This window comes from Lissotriton helveticus, chromosome 1_1, assembly GCF_964261635.1.
Source record: "Lissotriton helveticus chromosome 1_1, aLisHel1.1, whole genome shotgun sequence".
Lineage (NCBI taxonomy): Eukaryota > Metazoa > Chordata > Amphibia > Caudata > Salamandridae > Lissotriton > Lissotriton helveticus.
In genome coordinates, this window is record NC_136057.1 from 1,784,634,254 (window position 1) to 1,784,660,212 (window position 25,959).

At 50.9% G+C, this 25,959-nt stretch overlaps 1 protein-coding gene across 1 annotated transcript in view; it reads left to right on the top strand.

The window, feature by feature from the left end:
- Positions 1 to 832: 832 nt before the first annotated feature.
- The window catches only part of RASD2 (RASD family member 2), a 108,593-nt gene continuing 83,466 nt past the window's right edge, over positions 833 to 25,959 (top strand). Inside the window, exon 1 of the mRNA XM_078640428.1 lies at positions 833 to 2,824. Within this exon, the coding sequence (XP_078496554.1) occupies positions 2,666 to 2,824 (159 nt within the window). The 5' untranslated portion in view covers positions 833 to 2,665. The remainder of the gene's footprint in view (positions 2,825 to 25,959) is intronic.

A 25,959-nucleotide genomic window follows, 5' to 3' on the forward strand; every position in this document is an offset into this window, starting at 1 on the left:
TGCGTAGGCACATCCTTGTAGTGCTCAGAAGATGTTGGAGTTTTATTCTGCGGTGCTTGGCAGCAGTCGGCGCCCTGCCCCCTTTTCCTGCAACTCTGTATCCAGGGTAATTCAGCACACACTTTACTTTGTAACTGCGTAGGCTGGGGTGTAGATACAATGTGCGTCGTAGTTTCCGTTGGTGCAGCCGGTGCAGTGGCACCGGGGCTCGGAGGCCCGAGGAACCCCCATTGAACCTTAATTATTATTGCTGTTTCTCAGTTCAAACATCAGCCGGAGGGGGGGGGGGGGGGTCCTTCTGTACACTAGAGCCCAGCCCAGGATACATTGGCGTCGCCACTGAGACTGACTTTAGAGTCGGTGTACGAGCTTTGTGATGCCCTCAAGGCGCGGAGCACAGTTGGAACTGGTTACTGGACCGTCTCCAGCCGAAGTAAGGTGCTCGAGAGGACCAGGGCGCAGGGATATTGCTAGTACTGCACTTTTGTTCTCACACGCTGAGCTCGCGCATCCCGTGGCGTAGCGGGAAATGATGCCCCTCCCCCTCAGCATGGGACGAGGGGCCCCGAGACTTGCATATCTCACAGAAATCTTGAGGTGTCCGACTGAACTGGGGCCCCCTACACTATGAGGGCCAGAACAGGCGGAGCGCGCGCGCACCACACGTGAAGTTTGAGGGAGCGCGCGCACCTTACCCCGCACCGGACGCCCGGCGGGCCGCGCTCTCGCAAAGGACTGTCGCCTTATACCCTTGAATAGACCCACTCCGCGTGACACCCTCGCGGGGAGCGGGAGCGTGTGTCTCTCCCGGGAAGGCTGAGGGGGCGAGAGAGAGAGAGAGAGGAAGGGAGAGAAAGACTGACTCTGATGGTGGAGGGAAGTGGCGGGGCTGGGGGCGGAGGCGCCGCGGGGATGATTGCTTGCGCTCTGATCTCTACTTACAGTTCCTGATTATCCTCTGCCTCCGACTCCAGCGCGGACCAGACTCGGCGCCCCTCTTTACCTTCGAAGGAGCGGAAGCCCCTGCAACGCTGTGCTGTGCCCGGAAGAGGTGAAGACCTTCTGGTGCCCTCGAGACCCTCTTTACCCCCAAAGTAGAGAGAGGACCCTCTTCGCAACCCTGAACACCCTCGACCCAGAAATAGGTTAAAAAGAATGAACACCCACGGTACCCCCTGAAGAGCCCCTGTATTTCTGGCTGAGGAGTAGGACCCTTTGGGCACTCTGAGGACCCCTTGTACTCTTCACTGAATTGAAAGAGGAGGAACCCTGCTGACACTGCCAACCCCCCATGTCACTGAAGTTGGGGTGAGGTGAGGGTGAGGTGACCCTTATTCCTCTGGGTAAGAGCGGGCACCCTCAGGACCGCCTCTACCTCTGAAGGAGGGTGACTTTGTGGACCACTCATGACTGCCGGTAGCTGTGAAGGAGGGTGTAATCCATCCATCTCGTGAGAATAGGAGACAACCCCCCCCCCCCCCCCCCCGGATAACCCTGGCTCCCTGAATCTTGAGGCAGAGAGGACGCCGTGGCTGCAGCGAGGAGCCCGGTAGCCCTGAAGAGAGTACCTGTACATTCTCTGCACCAATGTATCCCCATCCAATGTATCCCCATTAGAGGAAGAACCCATCCTATTAACGCCAAGAATCAGGTACCCTTGAAGAAGTAGGAATCCCTGGAAACCTCCAGGATCCATATACCATTGAAGCAGGAGCCTCATCTGGCAATCCCGTGAGCACCCGAAGGAGAGGGACCCCTCTCCTAGACGCCCATAAGAACATCATTATCCTTGAACAAGAGTTTGCAGCCCTGTCTACTCGAGGTACACCCACCGGAATACCCCGTATCCTTGAGGGAGATGCCAACCTGGGCATCCTCATGGGGTCATTATTTGTAAAGGTGAGAGGACCCCTGTACCTCTAGAAAAGAGACTACCAGCCACCCCCCAACCCGAGGGCATTTTGTATCCTTGAGGGAACGGCGATCAAGTTTGGATCCCCTGTATCCTTGAAGAAGTGGAGACCATCTTGGATCCCCCCCTGAGCCAGTCCTGACTTTAGCATCGCAGAAGGGTAGAGGACCTGTGGTCCCACTTTGAACACCCGTAGAACATTGGTGCCCTTGAAGGAGAGGAGAGGACCCTGAACATTCTCGGTATGTGTTATTCAAAAGTGGGGCACTGACCACCCCCTGACCAACCTCAGACTCTCAGCTTTCCCAAAGGAGGAGAGACCCACAAACGGAAACCCTCCGGAGAAGGAGAGTTCACCTCCACCCTAGAAATTCCCAGGATCTTGTAGTGCTGAGGTAGAGACAATTCCCTGGACTTCAATTTCCGGATTCTGTGTACCGCTGAGGAGAAAGATACTGCAATCGCTGGACCCTTTCATTTTTTTCTGGAGGAGCAGGTGTCAGAAATTAGACTAAACCTTTAACCTTTATTTTGGACAATTCCTTAAGGTACATGGGGAATTTGAGCTGGAATTATTGAAATAATTTGGTGTTTTGAAAGTGCAACATTTCTATTACTTGCATCAACAACTTCAAGAGGCCTTCAAGGCAAGGGAGCAATTATCACCGTACAGTGACCGGGGCAAAGGGCATTAATGTCTACAGTGACAAGCACCCTATCACTTGGAGCCAGAAGGCACTCTCCGGCATAAGAATGAGACAGACTCTTCAAATCAAGGAGAGAGCGCAGGCCCTGGGACTAAGGGGGGCGCTAACTGGGTTATGGCATTCAGGGTCCACCAGTGAAATCAACGAGGGGTCTCACACACGAGGCCAGGAAGGGGCAGAGAAAAGCCCCGACCTACCAGAAAAGGTAAGAATGGGGTTGGGAGGAAGCTCCTTTCGAGTGATGGTAAAGATGGCTGTGAGTGATCAACAAACCATGACCACTAGTGATTATAAAGCATTGGAGGGAGTTAATATAGAACACTGCTGTGAGCGATATGTTGTAATTGTTAAATCTGGCCGTGAATTATTATAATACATAGCAGTGAGTAAGTGTACTATGCAGCTTGAACAATAATAGATTGTTGTGAGTGATTATGAAGTGTGATCTTGTCGCGAGTGATTATTATTTGTGACTGTGAATGACTATCAAATGTGATTGTATGACATTATAGTGACCAAATATGCTGCATATATACTATATTGCTATTTCTTCGTGTTATAACAGACCTTTGCCATTTATATGACATTGCAGTGCTTCAGGTTTGTTCATCTGTATCTTCTCACATGGAATAAGTTTGCGCTAGGCCTGATGCATGCGTTGTTAGATGTTATGTTAACGGTGAGCATTTCCCGTGGGTTTCCAAGCAGGGTTGACATGGTTGCCCATTTCTCTATCCCTTTCATGGAGTCTGACTTGCAGATAGTACTTTGGCCACGTAACTTTCTGTATGGCTTCTGGCGGTGTGGTGGATGTGAGGAAGTGTGGTGTAGGCACCTCTGAGGTGTGCTGTTGTGTTTGTTGCCTTGCATAGTGATTGTTTGCTATTTGTGTCATTGCATTCAATATTGCTTGGTGTTGAGCGTTCGGGATTCTCATTCATAAATATGTTGCAGTGAGTGATAATCAGTAGCATGTTTGTTGTGTATGGCTCTGGTAGAAAGCCACTAGCATGAATACCTGGATTCCTTTCCTGTAACTCACTGCTATGACGTCACAACAGTTGTTAACAAAAGCTGTTACCCACTGTTTCGCCGTAAGGAATGCCAGGCTGCTCTGGCTGCCTGGGCTGTCTGAGAGCCTCTCCGAGCAGCGGTAGAAAACACAAACCACTGCTTCTAGAGGGTGGGCACAGAGAAATGTGGGGCTGGCAGAAAGCCAGGTATTATTATTTTTTTACATTTTGAACACGAAAAGAGGCCATGTTATGTATGGGTCATCTATTACTCCACTGTCCCTGTGCAGCAGTTGAACGCAGGGGCAGATGATTTTAGCGGCGATACATAACATGCAATTATATACGGACAAAGACTGAATTACACGGGTGTTTTCCACCTGTCGCGTCGTCCTCGCAATGAAGAGGCCGACGCTGGTGATTGTTCTACAGAGCTTTATTATTCACAACCCTTCTACTCCCCATTCCTACTCTAACTGCCCTTTCCTGTGTCCCCCCATCTCCTCCCGTTCCGGTCCCTCCCACGACTCCACCCCCAGACACTAGACTGCTGCTTGCTCCATAACATCTCCCCCTTTCTTAACAAAATAAAATTGAGTCAGAGAGTATCTACAGTTCCTCAATCAACCGCACAGGTCTGCAGATGTTCCGTCGGGGTCTGAGAGATGCCTCTGCATTCTCGTTCTCAGATTCAGCATGATCCTCAGGCCTCAGCAATACAGGACTGGTGACTGTCCTTTCGTTGTTTGAGATTCCTGTTGTCTTGTCAAGGGCATCCCTGACAGCTGGGGTGCACTTTTGAAAATGGGACACATTGCATGTGATTCTCTTGTTTTCAGATTCTGCAGTAATCATAGTTCCTTTTTGCTGAGTGACTACCAAAGGTTCAGCACGATACTTGCAGTCCGTTTTCTTTTGTTGTTCCTGTTTGACTAGCACCCATTCCCCTTCTTGGATGGACGGGGATTCAGCTCTGCACCTAGCGTCAGCGTAGGACTTCATCTTTTCTTTGTTTCTGCGATCTTGATCAGCAATGTCCTCACGTCCAGCGTTATCAGACTGGGATTGTAGGGTGTTTTCCCAAGTGGGTATTCTAGTCCTGATGGTACGCCCCAGCATGAGAGTGGCAGGCAGGGCACTTGCCAGTAGTCGCATGGGGAGTTGTTGGATATGCCCTCAAGACTTCACTCAGGGCAACTTGCGGATCTTTCTTGTCCAGAGACGCTTGCTGAAGTGTCTTTTCAGAGTGGCCATAAAACGTTCCACCATTCCGTTAGCCTGGGGCCAGAGGGGAGTGATCCTACGATGCTTAAAGTTAAGATGTTTGGCAAACACCCCGAACTCTTGACCATTGAATGGTGGTCCATTGTCTGTTTTGACCTCAATCGGAATACCCCACGCTGCAAACACTTCATCCAGGACAGCAATGGTACTGGTGGCCTTGGTGGACGAGACAAACTGTGCAATGGGGAATCTTGAGTACTCATCCATGAGTACCAGAATGTACTTCCCTGATTGAAGGGGTCCAAAGAAATCCAGGGCAATTTCCTGCCACACACCATTCGGCGAGGTAGACATTTGAAGGGGAGCGGGAGGCTCTCCCTGACTCACCAATTGACATTGAGGACAGTCCTTGAGGGTTAATTCCACCATCTGATATAATAGCGGGAACCACACTCTCTCTCGGAGTGCTCTCTTGGTGGCTACCATCCCACGATGACCCTCGTGAGCCAAGTTGATCACGCCATGGCGAAGTTGCATTGGAATAACTATCTTCTGGTCTCTGAGTATGAGCCCTTCTGTTGTGACGGACAGTTAATCTCTCACATGTTTGAAGGCATTGAGTTCTTGTCTTTCACTGGGATCTCGGTTGTCATCATCATTGCAATGTCGTCACGTGTCCGTTTGTATTCGTAGTTTCACTTGTTGCATGATATTGTCCTGGGCAGTGGCCGCATAGATGGCTTCCAGTGGGACAGCCGGTGGTCTGGCTTGGTCGACCACAAAATGAATATATTCCTCCGCTAGGGATGGTCCTGACGCCCGTGATGTTCTGGGATGTCTCGACATATAGTCGGCAGGATTGGCAGCCTTCCCGGGTTTGTGTATGATGGTGTAGGTGTACTTATGCAGCCGCAGGCCCCAGCGTTCTATCCGAGGAGGCATCTTGGCTCTGGAGTTGCCAAATATGGTGACCTAGTGCCCGGTGGTCTGTGACTAATGTAAAATGCTTGCCGTAAACAAAGATGTGAAAGTGCTCACAAGCCCAGACAACAGCAAGACTCTCTTTCTCTGGCTGGGAGTAAGCCTTTTCAGTGTCAGTTAAACTCCTGCTGGCATATTCGACAATGTGCCTCTGATCAGTGTCATGATCGAACTGCGCAAGGATGACCCCTAGGCCAACTGGGCTGGCATCCACAGTTATTTCCGTTTTCCTTTTGGGGTTAAAGTAGGCCAGATTGTCTGCTGATTCCACGGCCCTTTTGATCTCCTGAAACGCCTGCTCACATTGAGGTGTCCACTTGAATGGTTGTCCTTGCTTGGTGAGGTTACTCAGCGGATAGCTGATGGTGGCGTAGTCTTTTATATATCTGGCACAGTAGCTCGCCATTCCTAGGAAAGATCTTATGTCACCGACATCCTGTGGGCTTTTCGTGTCGTTCAGGGCTGCTACCTTCTCAGGGTCTGGTTTCATCCCTGCTCCCGAAAATTTGTGTCCAAAGAACTTCAAAGTGGACTTGAGGAATTCACACTTCTCTTTGTTCAGTGTGAGGTTTGCTTCAAGTAGAGCATGACAGACTCTGTCCAGTGCTGTATCATGTTCCTGAACGGTCGCACCATAAACCAAGATATCGTCACTATAGTTTAGTGCGTTGGGGATGTGGTGAATTGTCTTTCTTATGGATTCCTGGTAGATCTCAGCTGCAGAAGATACTCCGAAACTGAGCCGTTTATATGTGAAAAGTCCAAGCTGAGTGGCAAACGTGGTGATGTATCTTGTCCTTTCATGCAGCTCAAGCTGGTGATATCCCTTATTTAAGTCCAATTTGGAGAAGACTTGAGCTCCATTCAAGGACGCGATCATGTCACTCAAATGCGGCCCGGGATGACGTTCTCGCTCAATGGCCGTATTTGGGACCCTCATGTCGACACATAGGCGCACTTTTCCGGGGGTACCTTTTTTCGGCATGATCACCACTGGTGAAACCCATGGGGCAGGACCTTCCGTTCGCTCAATGATATCCGCTTGTAAGAGCTCTTGTAGTTCATCCTCTACAGCCTTCTGGAGGTGGAATGGGACCCGCCTGTGATGTTGAGCGAAAGGCGTCACCTTTTCATTTATGTGTAGGGGTACCTGACATCGTGTCATTTTTCCAAGTCCAGTGAACAGCTTGGTAAATTTGTGGATGATGTCTGGGTCATCGTGTACTCTATATAAGATTTCTACCAACCGAAGTCGCTCAGCAGTGGGAAGGCTGAGAAGGCAGTCCGCTTCTGGTCCTTCAATTACGTGTATGTGAGCAGGTACAGACTGGTCCTTGTGCGTGAGAGTGGTTGCAAACTTTCCCAAACACGGAAGTGGTTTTCTGGACATCCAGGTGTACACTCTGACGTGTGCAGGGCTTAACTGAGGTGTAGGCTTCCTTCTCCTGTATTCAGTCACTGGGATATAGTTTAGGGAAACGCCACTGTCGAGCACAAACTTTGTCGCGTGATTCCCTACGCGAATGTCTAGTCGTGGGTATTTCTTGAGCTGATCTGGGTCGGCCACCATACAAATGTACACGTCTCGTGACGGTGACCGCCTTAGCCACTGCGATTGGCGTGACTCTCAACTCGACCGAGAGGATCCAGAGGATGATCCTTGGCGGTCTCGGACGGCTTTGGCATGATGTCGCACTGTTGTTGGGCGAGACGATCTCGTGTAGTCTTTCTGTCTGTCCTTCCGATATTCTCCGCAAACATTTTCAAAATGGTTTTCTCTCCCACACTTCCGACATTGCTGCCCCAACGCTGGACAGGCATCCGTGTGAGGGAAATCGTATCCACACCTGTAACATTTGAGAGGACGATCCCGCTTCTTGTCCCGTCGACCAGAGTCATAACGTCTTTGTCCTGTATATTTGTGATGAGATTTAGGTCTTGACGTCCTCCGCCTCTCACAAGAGTGTCTGCGAGTAGTACGTGCTTGAAGCCGGAAGGCCTGCTCGTGTTTTTCCACACGTCCCGCCTCCATCTTTTTAGCATGCTCCTCCGCCTGATCGTGAATTCTGGTCATTTCTTCGATCTCGTTTAACGTGTGACTTTTCCATAGGAGGCGTCTTCGGAGTGACTCTGATTGACATCCCTCTATGATGCGTAGCCTGATGGCATCTTTTGTGGAGAAGTTGTCAAATTCACAATATCGAGTGAGCCGTCGAAGTCTAGTGATAAATGTGCTCATGGGCTCTTCCTTTTCTTGCGATGCCAAATTGAAGGTGTATCTTTCGTAATCCACATTTTTCTTGTGTAAGAACTTTCTATTCAAGGCATCTCTTACTTTGGCATACATCATCAGTCGGTAATTCTTTGATGATTTGGCTAATTTCCTTCACCACCAAATTGCGGAGCGCAATTAATCTCTGATCTTCCTCTATCACCTGCGAGCCTTGCATAAAATCTTCAAAATCCTCAAGCCATTCTTGCCACCTGAGACCCATTCCTCCTCCCGCTACGAGTGCAAGTGGTTCCGGAGGACAAAGATAGGAGGCGCCCATCATGCCTAGTCTGTTGTCTGCAGCTGGAGCTTCTGCTCTCCGCGTCGGCGATGTCGCCATCTTATTCTTGTCCTAATCACGACTTGTGCAGATGACCAGGCAATCAGCTGAGGATTCAGATTCGCTTCTGGCACTTGTTCACTGGTGCTTCCAGCTGTGTGCTTTCACTCTTTTTTTTTTTTTTTATTACTTTCAGTCAATTATCCCTCTCGGCACTGAATATTTATTTCGAGACTCGCATTTGCTTGTGCTAATTGTATTCTGAATTTGCATTTGCTTGCACTTGTTGAATTCAGATCTTGCATTTGCTTGTGCTTATTTCATTCGGAATTTGCATTTGCTTATGCTTGTTGAATTCGGACCTTGCATTTGCTTGTGCTTGTTGACTTCAGAGCTGGTACTTGCTTATGCTTGTTGAACTTTGCAGCCGCCTGACTTCAAAATGGCTGCTCAGTATCCTTGATAGGGGATAGGAGCAAAATGCCTGACTCCAAAATGGCCGCCACTTTGGAAATCTCGTTTTCGACGAGATTTGGCTCTCTATTGCTTTCGGTTCTTTTCATTCCGGTGCTCACTCACCACGCCGGATTGCAGGCAGCAGTGCACTCGCGAAGGCCAGGACCACTGCACCTCCACATTGGCAAGTCCTCACAAGCCTCTCAGGCACAGGTAGGATCGGGGTGGGCTCCCGTCCTCGGTGTCTACACGCCGACCCTCGTTACAACTGGGGTAGGCACCCAGGCTTCAGCGCGCACACAGCGCTCGCAGGGCTACGCTGAACACGACCTCCAGGTCGCGGAGCCTCGGCCAGGGACGCACTGCCAGGGCTTCTCACACTCACGGCCCGCGCTCTCTGGGGAGGAAGGGGGGGGGCACACTCGTCGCAATGGCGACTCTAATTAATTATGCCCCACGCTGGAACCGGATCACCGCTCAGGGACTGGCGCACTGGCACAGCGCTACTATGCCACCCTCGTCGCCAGTTGTCGCGTCGTCCTCGCAATGAAGAGGCCGACACTGGTGATTGTTCTACAGAGCTTTATTATTCACAACTCTTCTACTCCCCATCCCTACTCTAACTGCCCTTTCCTGTGTCCCCTCAGCTCCACCCGTTCCGGTCCCTCCCACGACTCCACCCCCAGACACTAGACTGCTGCTTGCTCCATAACACCACCTCTGGGTTGTGAGTGACATCAAAGACAATTCGAGCTTCGCTCTCGTTTTCTGTTTGTCACTCAAAACCCCTCGTTGAAAAACACCCCTCTTAATTCACTATTACCCATCTATAATTCTATATCTTATGAATGGCTCTCTTCGAGAGCCTTTGTCATTTACACCAGATCCTAAATCTGGTAACTCACTGTTATGACGTAGCAAGCTGATAACAAAAAACGTCATACAACCCTTCCAGGCCAGGCTGACAGGACTTTCAGAGAGCTTGTCAGCATAGCACTGCTTGTCTGCTTTGACAGAAAGCACAGCTGCAGGAGAGAGAAGGAAAGCAGTGACATGGTGGGTGCTGGTTAACGATGACTGGTAAGGTATTTATTTTTCACATTTGGGTCAGGGAGGAGAGGCCATGTTATGTATGGCTCCCCATTACTCATCTGCCCCTGCTTAGCATTGAAGGCAAGGGCAGATGATTTTTAGGGCCATATATAACCTAAAATTATAGATAGGTAAAAAGTGAATTACGGGGATGCTTTTCAGAGTGACTTCATAGATAACTCAAGCTTCGTTCTCCTTGTCTATTTAATATCACTCAGAACACCTGAGTGAAAAACATCCTCGTAATTCACTGTTATCCATTCATAATTATATATGTTATGCATGGCTCTCATTGAGAGACATTAGTGTGCATGACTGGATTCTAAATCTAGGAATCCACTGCTGTGACGTACAAATAATGGATTGTTAACTACTGTTGTTAAATCATAAAGGAGTTTCAGGCTTCTCTGGCTGGGCTCTCTGAGAGCCTGTCAGAGCGGTGCTGGAAAAAAGGAAAGGAAGTGAAGGCATAGAGGATGGTTAGTGTGGGTGGTAGAAGGCCATGTATGTTTTTTACATTTGGGACGGGGAGGAGAGGCCATGTTGTGTACAGCTCCTCCTTTTCTAATCGCCCCCCATGTAGCTGTTAAAAGCAGGGGCAGATGATTTGGGGGGCCATATATAACATAAAATTATAAATCGGGGGATGGCTACCTTGAAGTGCTCAAGGGACTTACATGTGTCACTGGCCTGGACATCTATGCGGATGGGAGCTTAGACTCCTGGCAGAGTCACCCAAGATGGACATGTCCGAAGGTAGAGATCAGGTGAAGTGCCATCCACTGGTCCTCCAGGTTGGGGATTGTTCATAAGGCTAACAAACTTGTCCCATTAAAAAAAAGCATTTGTTATGGAAACAGAAGCAAGAGCTACTAAATCTTCCAGGCACAAGAAACTTTCAGTGTCTCTGAATGAAACATGCATGATTGACCGTAGTCAAAGCCCCAACAAAACTACTGACAAGATGATGGAAGTTCTGAGTGCCTAGGGCAAGACCAGAATCTGATTCTGGAATGTACGGACTATGACTATGTATGAAACAGGAAAGCTGGCTCAAGTAACATTTGGGATGATGCCCTATAATCTACACATCCTGGAGTTTAGAAAGTGGAAATTATTAGGCTATACCATCAGAAGGGAGCAAGACTCTTTCACAAAAACAGCTCTCTACTAGACCCCAGAAGGCAAATGGAATAAATGCAGGCCAAAGAACACCTGGAGGCAAACAGTGGAAACAGAAATGAAGACCCTGAACAACAGGTGGGTCACCATACAGAAATGTGCTCAAGATGAACAGAAGTGGAGGTCCTTCATTGCTGCCTTGCATCCCAGCTGTCATAAAGGGCAGTAGTAGTAGTACAGAGCATAAAATTCTATCTAGTGTTGTACTACAAATATATGTTGACATGCATGTATTTAAGGAAATTTCAACCTGTTTTTTAACTCTCCAAGCTGTCTATCTGCTCAGCTGTTGCCTGGAATTCGTGAGTGAGAGCATGGAGAGTCTTTCACAACAAACACCATTTTCAGTATTTTTCTGCTTTTAAAAATAAATACAGGCAGGAAACACATTGTTTTCGGTATGTATTTATCTGTAAAAATCAGTAAAAATGGAAAACTGGAAGCCTTAATTATAATTAGGTACCTGTAAGTGACTGTAGTACATGGCTGTCTGATTAAAACACATGGTTGTGTGTGATTAGAACAAAAGACTGTGAGTGATTAGCACAATCAATTAAAAAAACATTATATTTCTTACATAGGCAACCATAAAAAGTACATCACAAAAACTTAAAACAGAAAGATAATCTCAAAGTACATCACAAAAACTTAAAACAGAAAGATAATCTCAGTTCAATCCATTAAACAAGTACAACGTAAGAGCAAGAATATTAAATGCAAAGCAAGTGACAGTGCATTGGTACTTTAAGAGAGTAATTGATAAAAACCCTATAAATCCAGCAGACTAGAGTTCGGGATAACATGAGATTTCACTGGGACAGTTGCACCTTTAAAACCATTCCATGGGGGGCGTGGCCTAGAGGGAAATTGAGTAAGACGCACCTTGCTCACTCTCCGGCGGCCCTGGGCCCATTCCTCGCCACCCACAGTAGTTGGGCATGAATCCTGGCACCGGGGATCGAGGGCGAGATGCCTGACACACGACTGAGCTGCAGGAGCCGATGTGGTACCGAATTACTTGGATGCAGCGCCTAGCGGAGTCCAGTCGCCCACCCTGTGTGCCCCAAGCACCATCTTATTGAGCACATTACAAGCTTGGGTAGCTGTTCGGAGTTGCCGATTGCCCCAGACCACCCGTGAGGTGCACCGGAATGTTCAGACATTGCCCCGGCCAGGGTCTGACCCGCAGTGTCAATTCCAGCACCTCAGCGGGACTCAGGCCCTACCACAGAGGACGACGTGCGGCGGCGGTGCAGCTGGGCCTGCCTGTGTGGGTGCCTTTCTCTTGCCCTGGGGGCCTGTCGACAGCCACTGCTGGGCAGCATGAGGGGAGGTGATCCCCAGCAAGTCTACGTTGATTGAGGCAGTTGGGAGCCTCCAGCGAGTACCCCCGGATCAGCTGACTGAGAGGGGACGCAGACTTGGGTGAGAGGTCCACCAAGCAAGATTCCGCCCCCAGCGAGAGAGAATGCAGGCCAGAGACTGCTGAGGCTGGGGCAGATGCATCAGCTGTGCTGCTGCCCTCGACTTAATCTGTTTTGCTTGGTCCTGGCGCACCTGTGGAGACACTTGGAGGAGAGAGAGAGCATGGGTGATGCCGGTGCCGGGGAGGTGGTGTGCACTCAGAGGGGGCCCTGACACTGGTAGCCTGCCCTTCTCGTCTGCCCCTTGCATCTGCTGGCACCCCCTCATAAAGCCCTGCCCGCCCGAATGGTAATCAGTGGAGCTGCGGCCTGTTGGGTGTCCCCTAGCCTTAACGAACTTGCCTGCTCTGCCTGGGCCTGTGGATTTCCTGCTACCTATGACCTTGGCGGGGGGGAGGGGGGGAATGAGTTTATTGAAGAAAGCCTCCCACCTGGGTAAGTTCCACACAAGCGAGCGGCCCTCTAAGGGCTGCTGACCTGGCCCCTGGAAGACTCTTCTGCACTCTCGCCCGGTCCTCAAGCTAGTGGCCGGCCAATCGCAAGCCAAGGTCACCACAGGCGGCACACCACATTGGAACGGGCGGTGAGGTGGCATGCGGTACGGAAGGGGAGGAGCCCCACACTCTAAAAGACTCAGCTGCCTTACCCAGGCCCTTCAGGTCTTGGCTGTTCGAGATCGTGGGGTGCGCAGGTTTTAACAATAGGGCTCGCCCAACGGAAGCCTCCTGGAAACAGCCCGGTGGCGGGGCCCGCGAGGAACACCACCTCTTCTCCCTTCCCCATAGTTGCTGCCCAGGGGCCGGGCAATTGCGACCTGCTGACCTTTAAGACCGGCACTGGCGGGGCAACTGGGGCCATGAGGTAGAGCTTCAGGCCCCTCACATCAAGGATCAATCGACCGTGGTGGCACCCATCCTGAGCCTGCTTGCCTCGAGGGATGCCCTCGCCAGTGATGGCCCTTAAACCAGCCAACTGCACCCATACAGTACTGCACACCCGAGGGGGTTTCGAGTCCTCAGCAAAGGTCCATCTGTTCTACGGGCTCCTCTGGATGGGCCGTCCTGTCTTCCACTGTAATTTACCATTGCACGTGCACCCCACTGGCGCCAGGGCGGGCTCCGCTCGGCCATTGCGTCAACCTGATTGCCATCCAAGTAAATTAGTGGGATCATGCCACGTTCAAAAGCAGCAAAAGACATTCTGGTGACCTCCCTCTGGGCCAAAATGCCCCAGCCTGGACCGGGGGCTTTGGTCTCTCCCCGAGAGCTGGCTATGGAGCCTCTCTCTGCTGCCCCTATCACGCAGGCCTATATGGACCGCTTCCTGCAAGAAATCCAAGCAGATAGTGGTTCTCTCAAGTACGAGTTCAAAGCCTGCCTCAAAGACATGCGAAAAGAAGTCATCGACATAGGAGAGAGAGTGGACAATCTTGAAAGCACTGTTGACGCTTGCATCGAGGACCATGAAATACTCTGGAGTTTGGTGACAGCCCTAGAGGAGCAGAACATAGAGATTCAATCCAAGCAGGAGGACCTGGAAAATAGAAGCGGCAGAAACAACATACGCATTCGGGGAGTATCCAGGGGAGCGAAAGGCAATGACATCTTGTCCTACAAAGCCGACCTCCTTCATGAGATCAGGGGGGACGAGGAAACTTCCCCGCTGACCCTTGACAGCGCACACCGGGTAGATGTGGGCCTGGGACGCAAGGACGAAATCCAGGACATCCTGACCTGCTTCCATTTCTTTGTGGAAAAAGAAGTGATCCTCCTGGCAGCCAGAGGCAAATAAATATTGTCGTTCCGCGGCCACCCGGTGCAACTTTTCCAAGACCTGTCCCCCATCACATTACGAAAGCGGCGAGAGTTCAAGCCAGTTACTGACAAGCTGCGAGAAAAGGGGATTCGCTATCAATGGGGCCACCCATTTGCTCTTTTGTTCCAGTGGGAGGGCCGACGCTGAGTGCTCAGATCCCTATCAGAGGCCAGGCACTTGGTGGGCCTTCCTGACGACGCAGGTAACCAGGTCAACCTTTGGGCCGGGGACCCAGCTGGGAAACACATGTGACCTATCTGGACCAAGGTTTGGTCAATTTCGCTCCGACAAACGCCAAGCGGAGGAAACCTCGGAAGAAACCAAACAGGACATTATCCACCACCTCCGGACCCTTGGAGGGGCCCCATAACCAACGCGGTCCATCGTCAGCTCCCTGTGAGCTGACTCTTGCCTCTCCCAGCGGCTGGCAAACACCCTTTGCAGTACCCCGTCCTAAGACTCTCAGAACACATGGCGGCGATAATGGGCCGTGAGGCCTGAAGGAGGACCACATTCCTACCCATCACATTGTGTCAGGACTGCATCCATTCAGCCACCCCCTACGAACACCACACCAGGAGTATGACCCCTCTCACTGGTCTGGCACACTTTGTGTCGGCCAGCGCTGGATGTGGACATTTTCACCTGGTCCAGTTGGCCTGTTGTTCCTCTTAAAAGTTTCTTCTTTCTTTTCTTTTTTCTCTGTTCCCACAAGTTGATCCTGCCCCAGGATGGGCAGCACCCCCATTCACTAAAGTCACAGTTGGTAATTGGGGTGAGGGGCATGGCGTGCAGTGTCTTGGCGCCCTTGAAGCTTCTCGCGCATGCCCTTGCGAATGTCAGGAGACATTAAATTGATATCCCTGAATGTTCAGGGCCAGAACTCTCCCAATAATAGCAAGCAGGTGTGGCGATACATATTACAACACGACCCTGATATACTCCTTCTACAGGAGACACACCTGCTGCAGACAGACTGTTACCGCATGGCCCACCCGCGCTATCTAAAATAATACGACTTTGAAGACCCTAGCGGTGGTCTTACTGTGCAAGGCGGGCTCTTTTACATCGGTCACTAGAGTAATGCGTGACAGGGATGGATGGTATTTGACACTCCATCTTCTCAAGGGCCAGCTGAAACTGTATATCTGTGCCCCCAACACCTCCCAAGACCCCTACTTGAGATGGGTCCTGAGAGAGCAGCTCGAGGAGTGTTCAGAAAGATCCTGGTGGAAGGAGACTTCAACCTGTTGTGGGACCCCACCCTCGACCGCAGCGGAACTACATTCCAAAACACTGGGGCCATGTCTCAACAGCTCAAGCGCGACTTGGGGAACCTAGATCTGACCGATGTCTGGCTCTACATACACTCTGACATGGGGGATAACTCATTCTTTCCCATGTTCACTCTTTTTACTCCCGCATAGACCATATCTTTGCCACACATTCCCTCCTCCGCAGCGCCCGCACAGCAGACATCTCTGATCATGCACATGTTGAGCTGATCTGGGAGGGCTCCGGCTGCTCAACCAACACCCTGCCTCCCTGGCGGCTGCTGCCACATATCCTTCGAGACCCGGTCGATGAGGCCGATATCCGGAAAAGCATCACAGACTACTTTTCATTTAATGATCTTCCTAACCTCTCGCTTCATACTCTTTGGGATGGTCTAAAGCGACCATCCGGGGAACAATCACATCTATTGCAATCGCGTGGAGGAGAGAAGCTAGGCTTGTTGAGTCCAACCTTCCAGCCGGAATCAAACAGCTAGAGCAGCAGGACAAGGCCTATCCGTCTCGCAGCACTAAACAGCAGTTGGCAGTGCTCAGGGGACAGCTCCATGCACATAGATCGGGAAAGGCAGAGCATCCGCTTCTGGCACTGAAACAGTGCTACTACGAGGGAGGGGATAAGGTGGGTAAGCTCCTGTCTCGCAGGTTCCGCCAACTGCGTGCTCGGGTGCACATCACTAAGCTGAGGTCAGAGAACGGCAGCTGGGTAATAGCCAAGGCTGACAAGCGGCGGAGTTTCTATGAATTCTATCAAAAGCTTTACATGCGGGAGGAACCAGACCCTGAGACAATTAAGTCCTATCTGAGCTCTTGTGACTGGGAGCCCCGGTCTCCCTATCACGCCACCCTTCTCAATGAACCGATCACCGCTGAGGAAGTGAAAAGGGCGGTAAATGCCCTTCTCATGGGTAAGACAACTGGCCCTGATGTCCTTCCCGTCGCCTTCTATCGGCTATTCATACTCGAACTGCAGGACCACCTGGCCCATTTGTTTAACTCCTTCTTGCAAGCGTCAGGACTCACACCCACAATGGCCTCTGCCGAAATCTTCCTCATCCACAAGGCAGGTAAGGACCCCTCCTCTAGTGCTTCCTATCACCCTATTGCTTTGCTCAATACAGATGCTAAACTGTTCACTAAAATTCTGGTGCAGCATCTGGAGTCATATATCCCAGGTCTTATCGAGCCGGACCAGGTCGGCTTCATCCACCTCCGGCAGGGGACGGACAACGTCCGCCAAATAGCACACACAGTGGAAAAAGCAAATTGCCATAACCTGCCTGCATGCCTTCTCGCCTTGGATGCAGAGACGGCATGTGACAGGGTTAATTGGTCCTTCCTTCGCATGGTCCTTGAGATGATCGGTATAGGCCCATGAATGATATCAAATATAATGGCCTCCTACATGGCTCCTCCATGGCTAACGGGTAGTTAACAGACCCCATTACTATAAGGCAAGGCACACGACAGGGCTGTCCTCTGTCCCCCCTGCTGTTTGCACTGGCAGTAGAACCTCTGACAATAAAGATCCGCAACTCTGACGCTGTCAGGGGGGTTTCCATTGGAGGGCAGCAGCACAAGATTAGCCTTTTTGCAGATTACTTACTCTTCATGCTTATCCAGCCTGACACCTCCCTTCCTGGGGGGTTGGACTGTCTCCGAGCTTATGAGGAAGCCTCTGGCTTCCGAGTAAACATGACCAAATCATCCGTGCTTAATTTAACCATACCATCTCAGGAGCTCCCGATGCTGCAGCGTCTGGCCCCTTTTAAGTGGTCCTCCGACTCAATTAAATACTTGGGCCTCACTATCACACCCACTCTCTCAACCTGGTTACATACAAATTGGCCCCCTCTCCGCCATGCAATCCTGGAGGATCTCCAAAGGTAGAAACCTCTGCACGTGTCCTGGCTCGGGCGGGTGAATGTTGTTAAAATGAACATTTTGCCAAGAGTCCTTTATCTCTTTCAAAAGACTCGATCTGGCGTTTGCAAAGCGAGTGCCATGCATTTATCTGGAATGGCAAGCGACCCCATGTATCCAATGCCTTGTTAATGCTTCCATGGGAAAAAGGGGGACTAGCCTGCCCCAACTTATTGGAATACTACAGAGCTGCTCATTTGCGCTATATCTCTGAATGGGTGGTTCGGGAAAGCGACAAACATTGGTTCCACATTGAGACCCACTGTGAGACCCATATCCAGTGGCTGTCTGGCCATATACCCTCTTCGAGACACATGTGCATGCTTTTGCGGGCTCCAAAGGCCTCATCTTCAGTACCTATCAGGTCCTACAGCGATTGACGTCCCCTCACATACACCCCAATCAGTTGGCATGCCATAAATCTGCGCAAACAGAGATCACGCCCAAGCAGTGGGAGTCCTTATGGCAGGACACACCCAAGACATTTCGCAGTCTCTCTCTCAGGGAAACAGCGTATTAACTGATGTTCCAATGGTACCTCACCCCATCCCGGCTCTCTGTCATTTACCCGGACGTATCCTCACGCTGTTGACGCTGCGGCAACGAAGGGGGAGATTTCCAACATATTTGGTGGTCCTGTAGGGTTACCACAACCTACCGGAAGGAGATCCTAGGCCACGTTAAGGCCGGGTTTCCCGATCCCACCTTCTTATGCCACAGTCATTTTAGGCATTCGGCTCTCAGTCCTCTGCACAATGGCCCACACTAACTGGAAACTCCTTAGCTACTTGCTCCTTGCTGTGCGTCAACTCATCACGGTTTGCCCGCGTTTGGCACATCCTGGCCATGGAGCGTATCTCGCACACCTCGACACACTCCAGTCCCAGTCCATCTGACTCTTCTTCTGCTAGTCAGAAACCTATCGGCCTGCCAGCACTCTACATAAACTAACTCGGAAAAGGCCACGTGCATTAGTGACATTTAGAAAGCAGGTTACTGTAGACCTTCGGCACAGGTACGGCTCTAAGGTTGGTGTGGTTTGAAGCTTCACGGACTCCCTGATAGTAAATTTTGATTGTTCGGTTTTCTCCTTTTGGCAATGCCTCAAAGCTTTAAAAGTTTTCTTAAACCAGGCCACAACAGTTTCGGTCATGGAGGGCTGGCCTACCCAAGTTTGCTAGTTCCGACAATGTATTTTAACCTGGGGATTTTCATTACGCTATTGCATGCAAGGCAGTCTAAGATAATCTCCTTATTAAATGAGGTGTGCGGGTTGCCCAGACTGCGCACCACAAGGCAAGAGGGGCCAATTTACTAATGTCCTCCACATACTTGATGGACAATGGAGGTTGCACAGGCAGGTGCAACTCCCAGGAGCTGCCTAAAGACCCTATTTTGTTCACCCTGAAGGGGGTTAATATTGGAATATCCTCAAATGCCCGCCACCTTGGTGCGAGTAGAAAGGCATTTACTCCTGAATACCCTACTATATACTCCGCTGCGCTTACAAATCTGAAAACAACGCCCACATATGAGAAATCCTGTGTAGAAACCACAGGATGGCCTTGTAGATATATATTGCGCATCTTATGATGCCTGGGTCCACAGGACATGGTGAACATCTTAGTCAGATTGGTTGCAAGATCAAGTGACCCCATAAAGGTAGCAAACTCCTGGAACAGCATATTAGGACCATTGAAAGTTCTGGCAATTAATACAGCGTCATCAGCACACAATAACACTGGGGCCTTTTTCTTACTAATAAGGGGGACATCCGAAGTTACATTTAGAAGGGCTGTACCTACGCTATTAATGTAAAAAAGGAATAAAGCTGGGGCCAAGACACAGCCCTGGTATCCCCCCTTCCCTAGCTTAAAACTATCATTATGTTCGCCCGCTGGGCTAAACCTTAATGAGGCTGAAAGATCAAAATGTAGGGCTCTCAGGAATTTTTCTAGGCCACCATCCACCCGCAGATTAGCTAATACTTCCCACAGTTTTGATCTTACCACTGTTGAAGGCACAGAACAGATCCATGAAGGCCAGGCATATGGAGACCTGCTTAGCAATGGTATATTTACTAATTAGTAAATGCAGGTTCAAAATTACTCCACCATGCCAAGTCCCTCACAGAATCCATGCTGGGCCTCCGATAGCATGTCCGATTTCCTGACCCATGTTAAAAGATGCTCAAGGACAACTGTCCCTGCAACCTTCACAGCTGAATCCAGCAGTGCTATTGGCCAGTTACAACCAGGTAATTGCCCTTTTTAAAAAAAATGGGGAATATAATAGCGGTTTGCCAAGAATCTGGAATGCAGGGCTAAGGGGAAAGCCACCTGTTCCTCACTTGACTGGCCGAGGATATCCGTACCATAAAGTGCTTCAAAGTGGTTAACCCAGTCCTGGGGGCTAATAGAAGTAATGACAGAGTTACTTTTAGCCTCCTTAAGCGTGATATTTTTAACCACCGCCCAAAAGGCCCTGGTGCTTTCAGTCTACATGTCGTCAGCAGCTTACCCCAGGACAGTCACCCGCAAGTTCTTTATGCATGCTCCTTCCCCCACCCTCCTTGCCATAAGAACTTCATTGAATATTTTGCCATGGTGTCTCAAGTTCCTGTGGATCCAATGTATAGACTTGCAAATTAGATCAAAAGTACACTTGCTAGTCTCCAGGGCATTGGGATAGCACATTGGCTAAAACAATAACAAATGGGCAGGCTGCTGGAGGGAGGTCACATCTAGAGTTAGAAACTGGGTCCAGACCCTTCTCCCTGGGGGGTGTTTGGGAATTACCATGTGTCCTCGAGGCACCAGGATGTGTGTGGGATGCCTCACTGGCCCAACGAACATGAGAGATTACTGGCCCAACGAACATGAGAGATCGCTGGGCCAGCCCGACGTAGCCTTTCAGTCCAATCGCCCCCAACACCCCTCCGGTGCGCAGACCTCTTGCATAGGGTTGAAAGAGGTATTTCCAGCTATCAGGGCAGCAACATTTGCAGGGTTGTGAGTCAGTCTGCCATCCAGATCACACATTTTCGTCTCCTCTCCATGCACCCAAAGCGATCATACACATCCTGCAGCTTAGAGGCCAAGAGTGCTCAACATCCGTCCCAAATTGGACAAACAAACCCCTAATAGCCTCTTTAATTGGGTCAATGATAGCAGGTGACAGAAATGCAGAAGAGCTGGGTTGGCTTGGGGGTAACGGTGTGCTTAAAATTGGTCTCTCGCTTCTGCGTGACCGATTTAACAACCTTCTCATTTTGGGAATCTTCCACAATAGAGGGGGGGCGCTAGAGAGCGCGCAAGCAGAATGGCCACACTGCTGTGAGGCTCCTTCCGCCTGGAACCTAAATCCTACATTTATCCTGGTCTAAATGAGCACAAAACTCGATAAAAATTGGGAATGATGCAGCACTAGCCTGTGTCTCCACTCGGTGAAAGTTTCGGAGTGATTGAAGGTTAGCAGCCGGTGCAGCAGGCGACTGGAGTTGCGACCGTGCTGACTGCTGGAGCGAAGGGTAGTCGCGAGGCGGCAGCCGAGTCCAGGAAAGCCCGAGGCCTCACACATGGACACTGGGCCACAAGACCTGGGAGCAACAGGACAAGAGCGTGCGTGACAGGCGAGTGGCGTACGGCTGCTGGGTCCGAAAAGGAATACAGGAGTGAGCGGCGTGAGGACTCGAGGCAGCGCGGTCATCCGATCTGTAATTTGACGGGCTGCGGGAAGGAGCAGACCGGGAAGCAAGGAGGCCGGACTGCTGGAGGTGGAGGGCGAGATAGCTGGAGACCTACTGCGCGGATCCCCCACGGAGTGCAGCAACAAGCGGGAGAGCCGGCGTTGGCTGCCGGAGACAGGCACCGAGATCGCACCATCATGGAGGCGCACAGATAGGAGGTGGGGGCGTGATAACGGGGGGAGGCCACCACAGCTACTACGGATTTACAGTCGGGGCCCCCGCAGTAACAGAGCGTAAGGAATAGCCCGCGACGCAGTCGGGCCCTGTTCAGGTGGCGGGCAGCGCGGTCTCAGACGGTGCATACCGGGGTGTGCAGAGGCAGAAGCGGGACATTGTACCCGACGGAGTTGGCTACCGGAGACAGGCACCGAGATCGCACCACCACGGAGGCGCACAGAGAGGAGGTGAGGGCACATTACGGGGAGGACCACCACAACTAAAACGGGCTTGCTGTCGGGCCCCCGCAGTATTGGAGCATAAGAAATAGCCCGCGACGCAGTTGGCCTTTTTCAGGCGGCGGGCAGCGCTGACTAAGATGCTCCACACCGGGGTGCGCAGAGGCAGAAACGGGTCGTTAAACCCCAGGGGCTCGAGGAGGAAAGCTACAGGATTGTCATTTGTATAGTGAAGAGAGGTGAATCCCCCCCATCCAAGCCGGTCTCGGAGGTGCAGGATTGTGAATGTGAGTACGGACTGTGGAGTTGAACACACTTCTGATGCACGCTTGGAGCAACGTGTAGGCGGACCCCCACGACAACACACTTGTGCCTCTAGCTAATATCCTTGCACAAGGAGTAAGCTTAAGCCTGAAGAGAGGTGGCTCATGTGTGTGGCGCCAGTGGGGACCTAGATAGCGCACTGCCCCAGACAGCGGACGCAACAGGAAGACAGGGCTAGGCCGCACGACACCTGAGGGACAGACTGCCATTGCACTGGGGTGCCCTTACAAGCTTGCGCCCGGCCCAGCACTGCTTGTAGAGGTAGGCGCTGAGTCAAGTGGCACAACTGCGTCAAAGAGCCGGTCTGGAGCATTGTGGACGACATGGAGAAACCCGACACCAGGCAACCTAAATTGAACTTCGAAACAGCGAAGAAAGGAAGCAGGCACACGCAAGACGATAGGGACTCTGTAACTGCGGCCCACACCAGCGAAGGGGCTACATCACAGACAGCGGATATCAACAGTATCCTACTAGAAGTACAGCAGGAATTTGAGACGGTGGTAGACAAAGTGGATCGTATGTCGTCGAGGATGAATGCAATTGCACACAAGCTAGATGGCCACGAAGAGCGCATCAAAGAAGTGGAAAGACGCATATCTGATAACGATGATACAACCGCCAGCTACACAATACAAATCACGAGAATGGATAACCTATTGCGCATAATAGCGGACAAAAATGAGGATTTGGAAGCACGCAGTAGGCCCAATAACATCCGCGTAATAGGGATTCCAGAATCAACCAATACTGGCTGAATAGAAGACTATGTTGAAAAAATGCTGCAGAGGACTATCGGAAAGGAGGCGTTCTCTGCACAGTTTATAGTAGAAAGAGCCCATAGACCGACACCAGGTAACCCTCCGTGACTCATCATCGCGAGACTGCTGAATTATAGAGACCGGGATGTGGCTCTTCGTGCAGCTCGGAATAAACAGACGCTTACGTATGATGGCAACAATTTCTCGATTTATCGGGACTTCACGCCTATTGTGCAGGAGGAGAGGCGCAAGTTTATTGATGTTAAAAAGAAACTAAGGGCACAAATAGACTATGCGCTACTGTACCCTGCAAGACTCAGGGTGATGTATCAGGGGAAGCAAAGATTTTTTACCAACCCGCAGCAAGTAATGGACTTACTTCGCTCGGTGAAACATGCGACCCGGGTTGGAGGAAACAAAGAGGCCTCGCAGCAAGCCGATCCCGACAATCATAATGATGACTCACAATGATCTTCTAACAAAAACTGCAGTACACGCCACGAGGTGTTGGTAAGCAGATTGGAGGGTAATGGCGAGCATACTGACTGTCCAGAGGTGAGACACTTCCAATTGACTCATTTGACCTACTAATACTGAATTCCAGGCCACGCTCCCTCCTCCGAGCCCGGTCTTTCCATCCCATGAGGGCTTGGGGAGAGGGGAGTGTCTGCGCTGCTGGCTAGACATGACCCCCAACGGGTATTCCCCCAAGGACGAACATTGCACAATATGGGGCCGATTAGGATGGAGGATTTTCCGCCTCCTCCGGGCCGGCGGAAGCCACCGCCGGCCCGGAGGAGGCGGAAAATCCTCTGCGGAGTCACCAAAGACCCACCGCCGCATTACGATGGCTGGTGGGTCTTGGTTTCTGTCTGCTGCTTTTCCGCCACAGTCGGATTACAACCGCGGCGGAAAAGCTCTCATTTGGCTGGCAGTGTCTATCAGACACCGCCAGCCAAATTAGGATGCATTAGTAAACATGCTTTTCCGCGGCGGTTTTTCCGCCGTGGAAAAGCATGTGTACTTTTGATTTTGGGGGCCTGTTGCGGGCCCCCAGGGTGTAGGCGGGTGGGGGGTGCACATGGGGGGTACCTATGGTACCCCCCAGTATTTACATGCACAAAGCGGCAGGCACCGCGCGGTGCCTGCCGCTTTGTGCATGTAAATGTAAAACATGCACTTTTAACATTGCGGCGGGTGCTGCTTGAAGCAGCACCCGCCGCAATGTTAAATATCCAGGATGTGACCGCCAGGGTGGCGGTCACATCCTAATTTGCACGGAGGGACCGCCGCTGCCCCTGCGGACGGTCCCTCCACCTCTGGGATGGCGGACGGACGGAAGTCCGTCCGCCATCCTAATCGGCCCCTAAGTGCGGAGATTGTTAACAAATGTTTGAACAAGTTGAGATTTGGGGAGGAGGGGAGGGATTTGGATTCTGGCAAAATTGGGTTGATTCAGTGGGTGAGGGGAGGAGGGGAAAACAGTTGGGGTGTTTGTTTTTTTAATGTGGGGAGGGTTCAGGCCACCTCCTTTAGGGAGGAACTGCTAGAAGGCGGAGAACAGCATTAAACGCTGGGAGCTTCAAATGTACTTGACCTAAGGCCAGATTGGTGTGATAATGCATGGTTAGCAATAGAGATGCAGACATTGACTTGTGATTATGGCTGAGGCACGCGTTGGCACAATATCATTACAAGGAATGTACTAGGGTTGGGCGATCCCAGGAAAAGGAGAAACATACTGTCATACCTGGACAGGCACAAGGTGCATATCGCAATGTTGCAGGAAACTCATTTTGACCGCCAAAAACAACACACTTTTGCCGCCAGATGGGCGGAATACAGAATCTTCTCCTCCTATTCCACGTATGCAAGGGGCACAGCAATACTAATAAAAAAACAGGTACCCTTTCAGATGGAGGGAACCTCATGGGACTTGGAGGGCAGGTATTGTCTAGCGTGGGGCCGACTGGGCACTGCGACCATCACGTTGGCATGTTGTTACGGTACGAACACAGATGCACCGGGGTATTTTGATACATTTTGGGCTAAGATATTTGAGATAGACTCTACCCATGTTGTTTGGGGAGGTGACTTTAATGTGACCTACTGCCCCGGAATGGACAGATTGCACCGCACCATTACACCAAGGCACAGGCAGTACAATAGACATTATATCCACCTACCGATGCCTGGAGACACACACATCCAAACGCGCAGGAAGGCACGCATTTCATGGCGCAGGCACAGACATGGGCCAGATTAGACTAATACTTAGTGTCCAGAGGGATGCCCCCTGTGATAAAGGCAGTAAGGCACCTAGCGAGAACTTACTCGGATCATGCACCGGTGGTGCTGGAACTCTCTTCTGCTGATTTCTACGCTCATCGCAGTCCATGACGAGTCCATGCTGCTAGTTTACTTGACACAGTATTCCAAGAGGAGCTGCAGGAGGAGATAACTGATTTTTTTAAGCGCAATTAAGATTCAGTGAAGAGTGTTGAGACCATCTGGGAAGCATTTAAAGTAACAATTAGGGGGAACTGCATAACTAAAGGGACAGGGGTCCTCTGGGACATACTCCATACCCTGCAGAAACTAGAAGCAGAGCTAAAAACGCTGGAAGAGGAAATAGCAAGGGAGCCGAGGTGCACTGCACAAGCAGCATTTAGAGATAAACTTACAGAATATATGGAAGAGGCTCGCAGAGAGGCGCGGTTCCGGGGCAAACACTGGGTTGCACGGCAATACGGAGAAGGGGACAGGCCTGGGAAGGCATTAGCACAGAAAGTGAAGCAGCCTCGCTGCAATAACTATGTAATGGCAGTGGAGGACAAGGAGGGAAGGACGTGCAGGGAACCAGCTGACATACTTAACGCCTTCCTGATGCACTATAAACAACTCTATACCACAACTAGAGCGACTTATTTAGTGAATTCCGGGAGATGTAGGGGTCAGGTGCACAGAGGTCTCCATATGTTGGTTTGAAAAGATTGCCGGCTGGATGCCATCTGTGGCAGTGGCTTTCCCCGTCTGCAGCCGCTGCAGACGGGGAAAGCCACTGCCACAGATGGCATCCCAGCGGAATTTTACAAAACATATGGAGATCTGATGGCCCCTATACTCAGAGAAGTATATGAAGACGCTCTAGAGGTGGG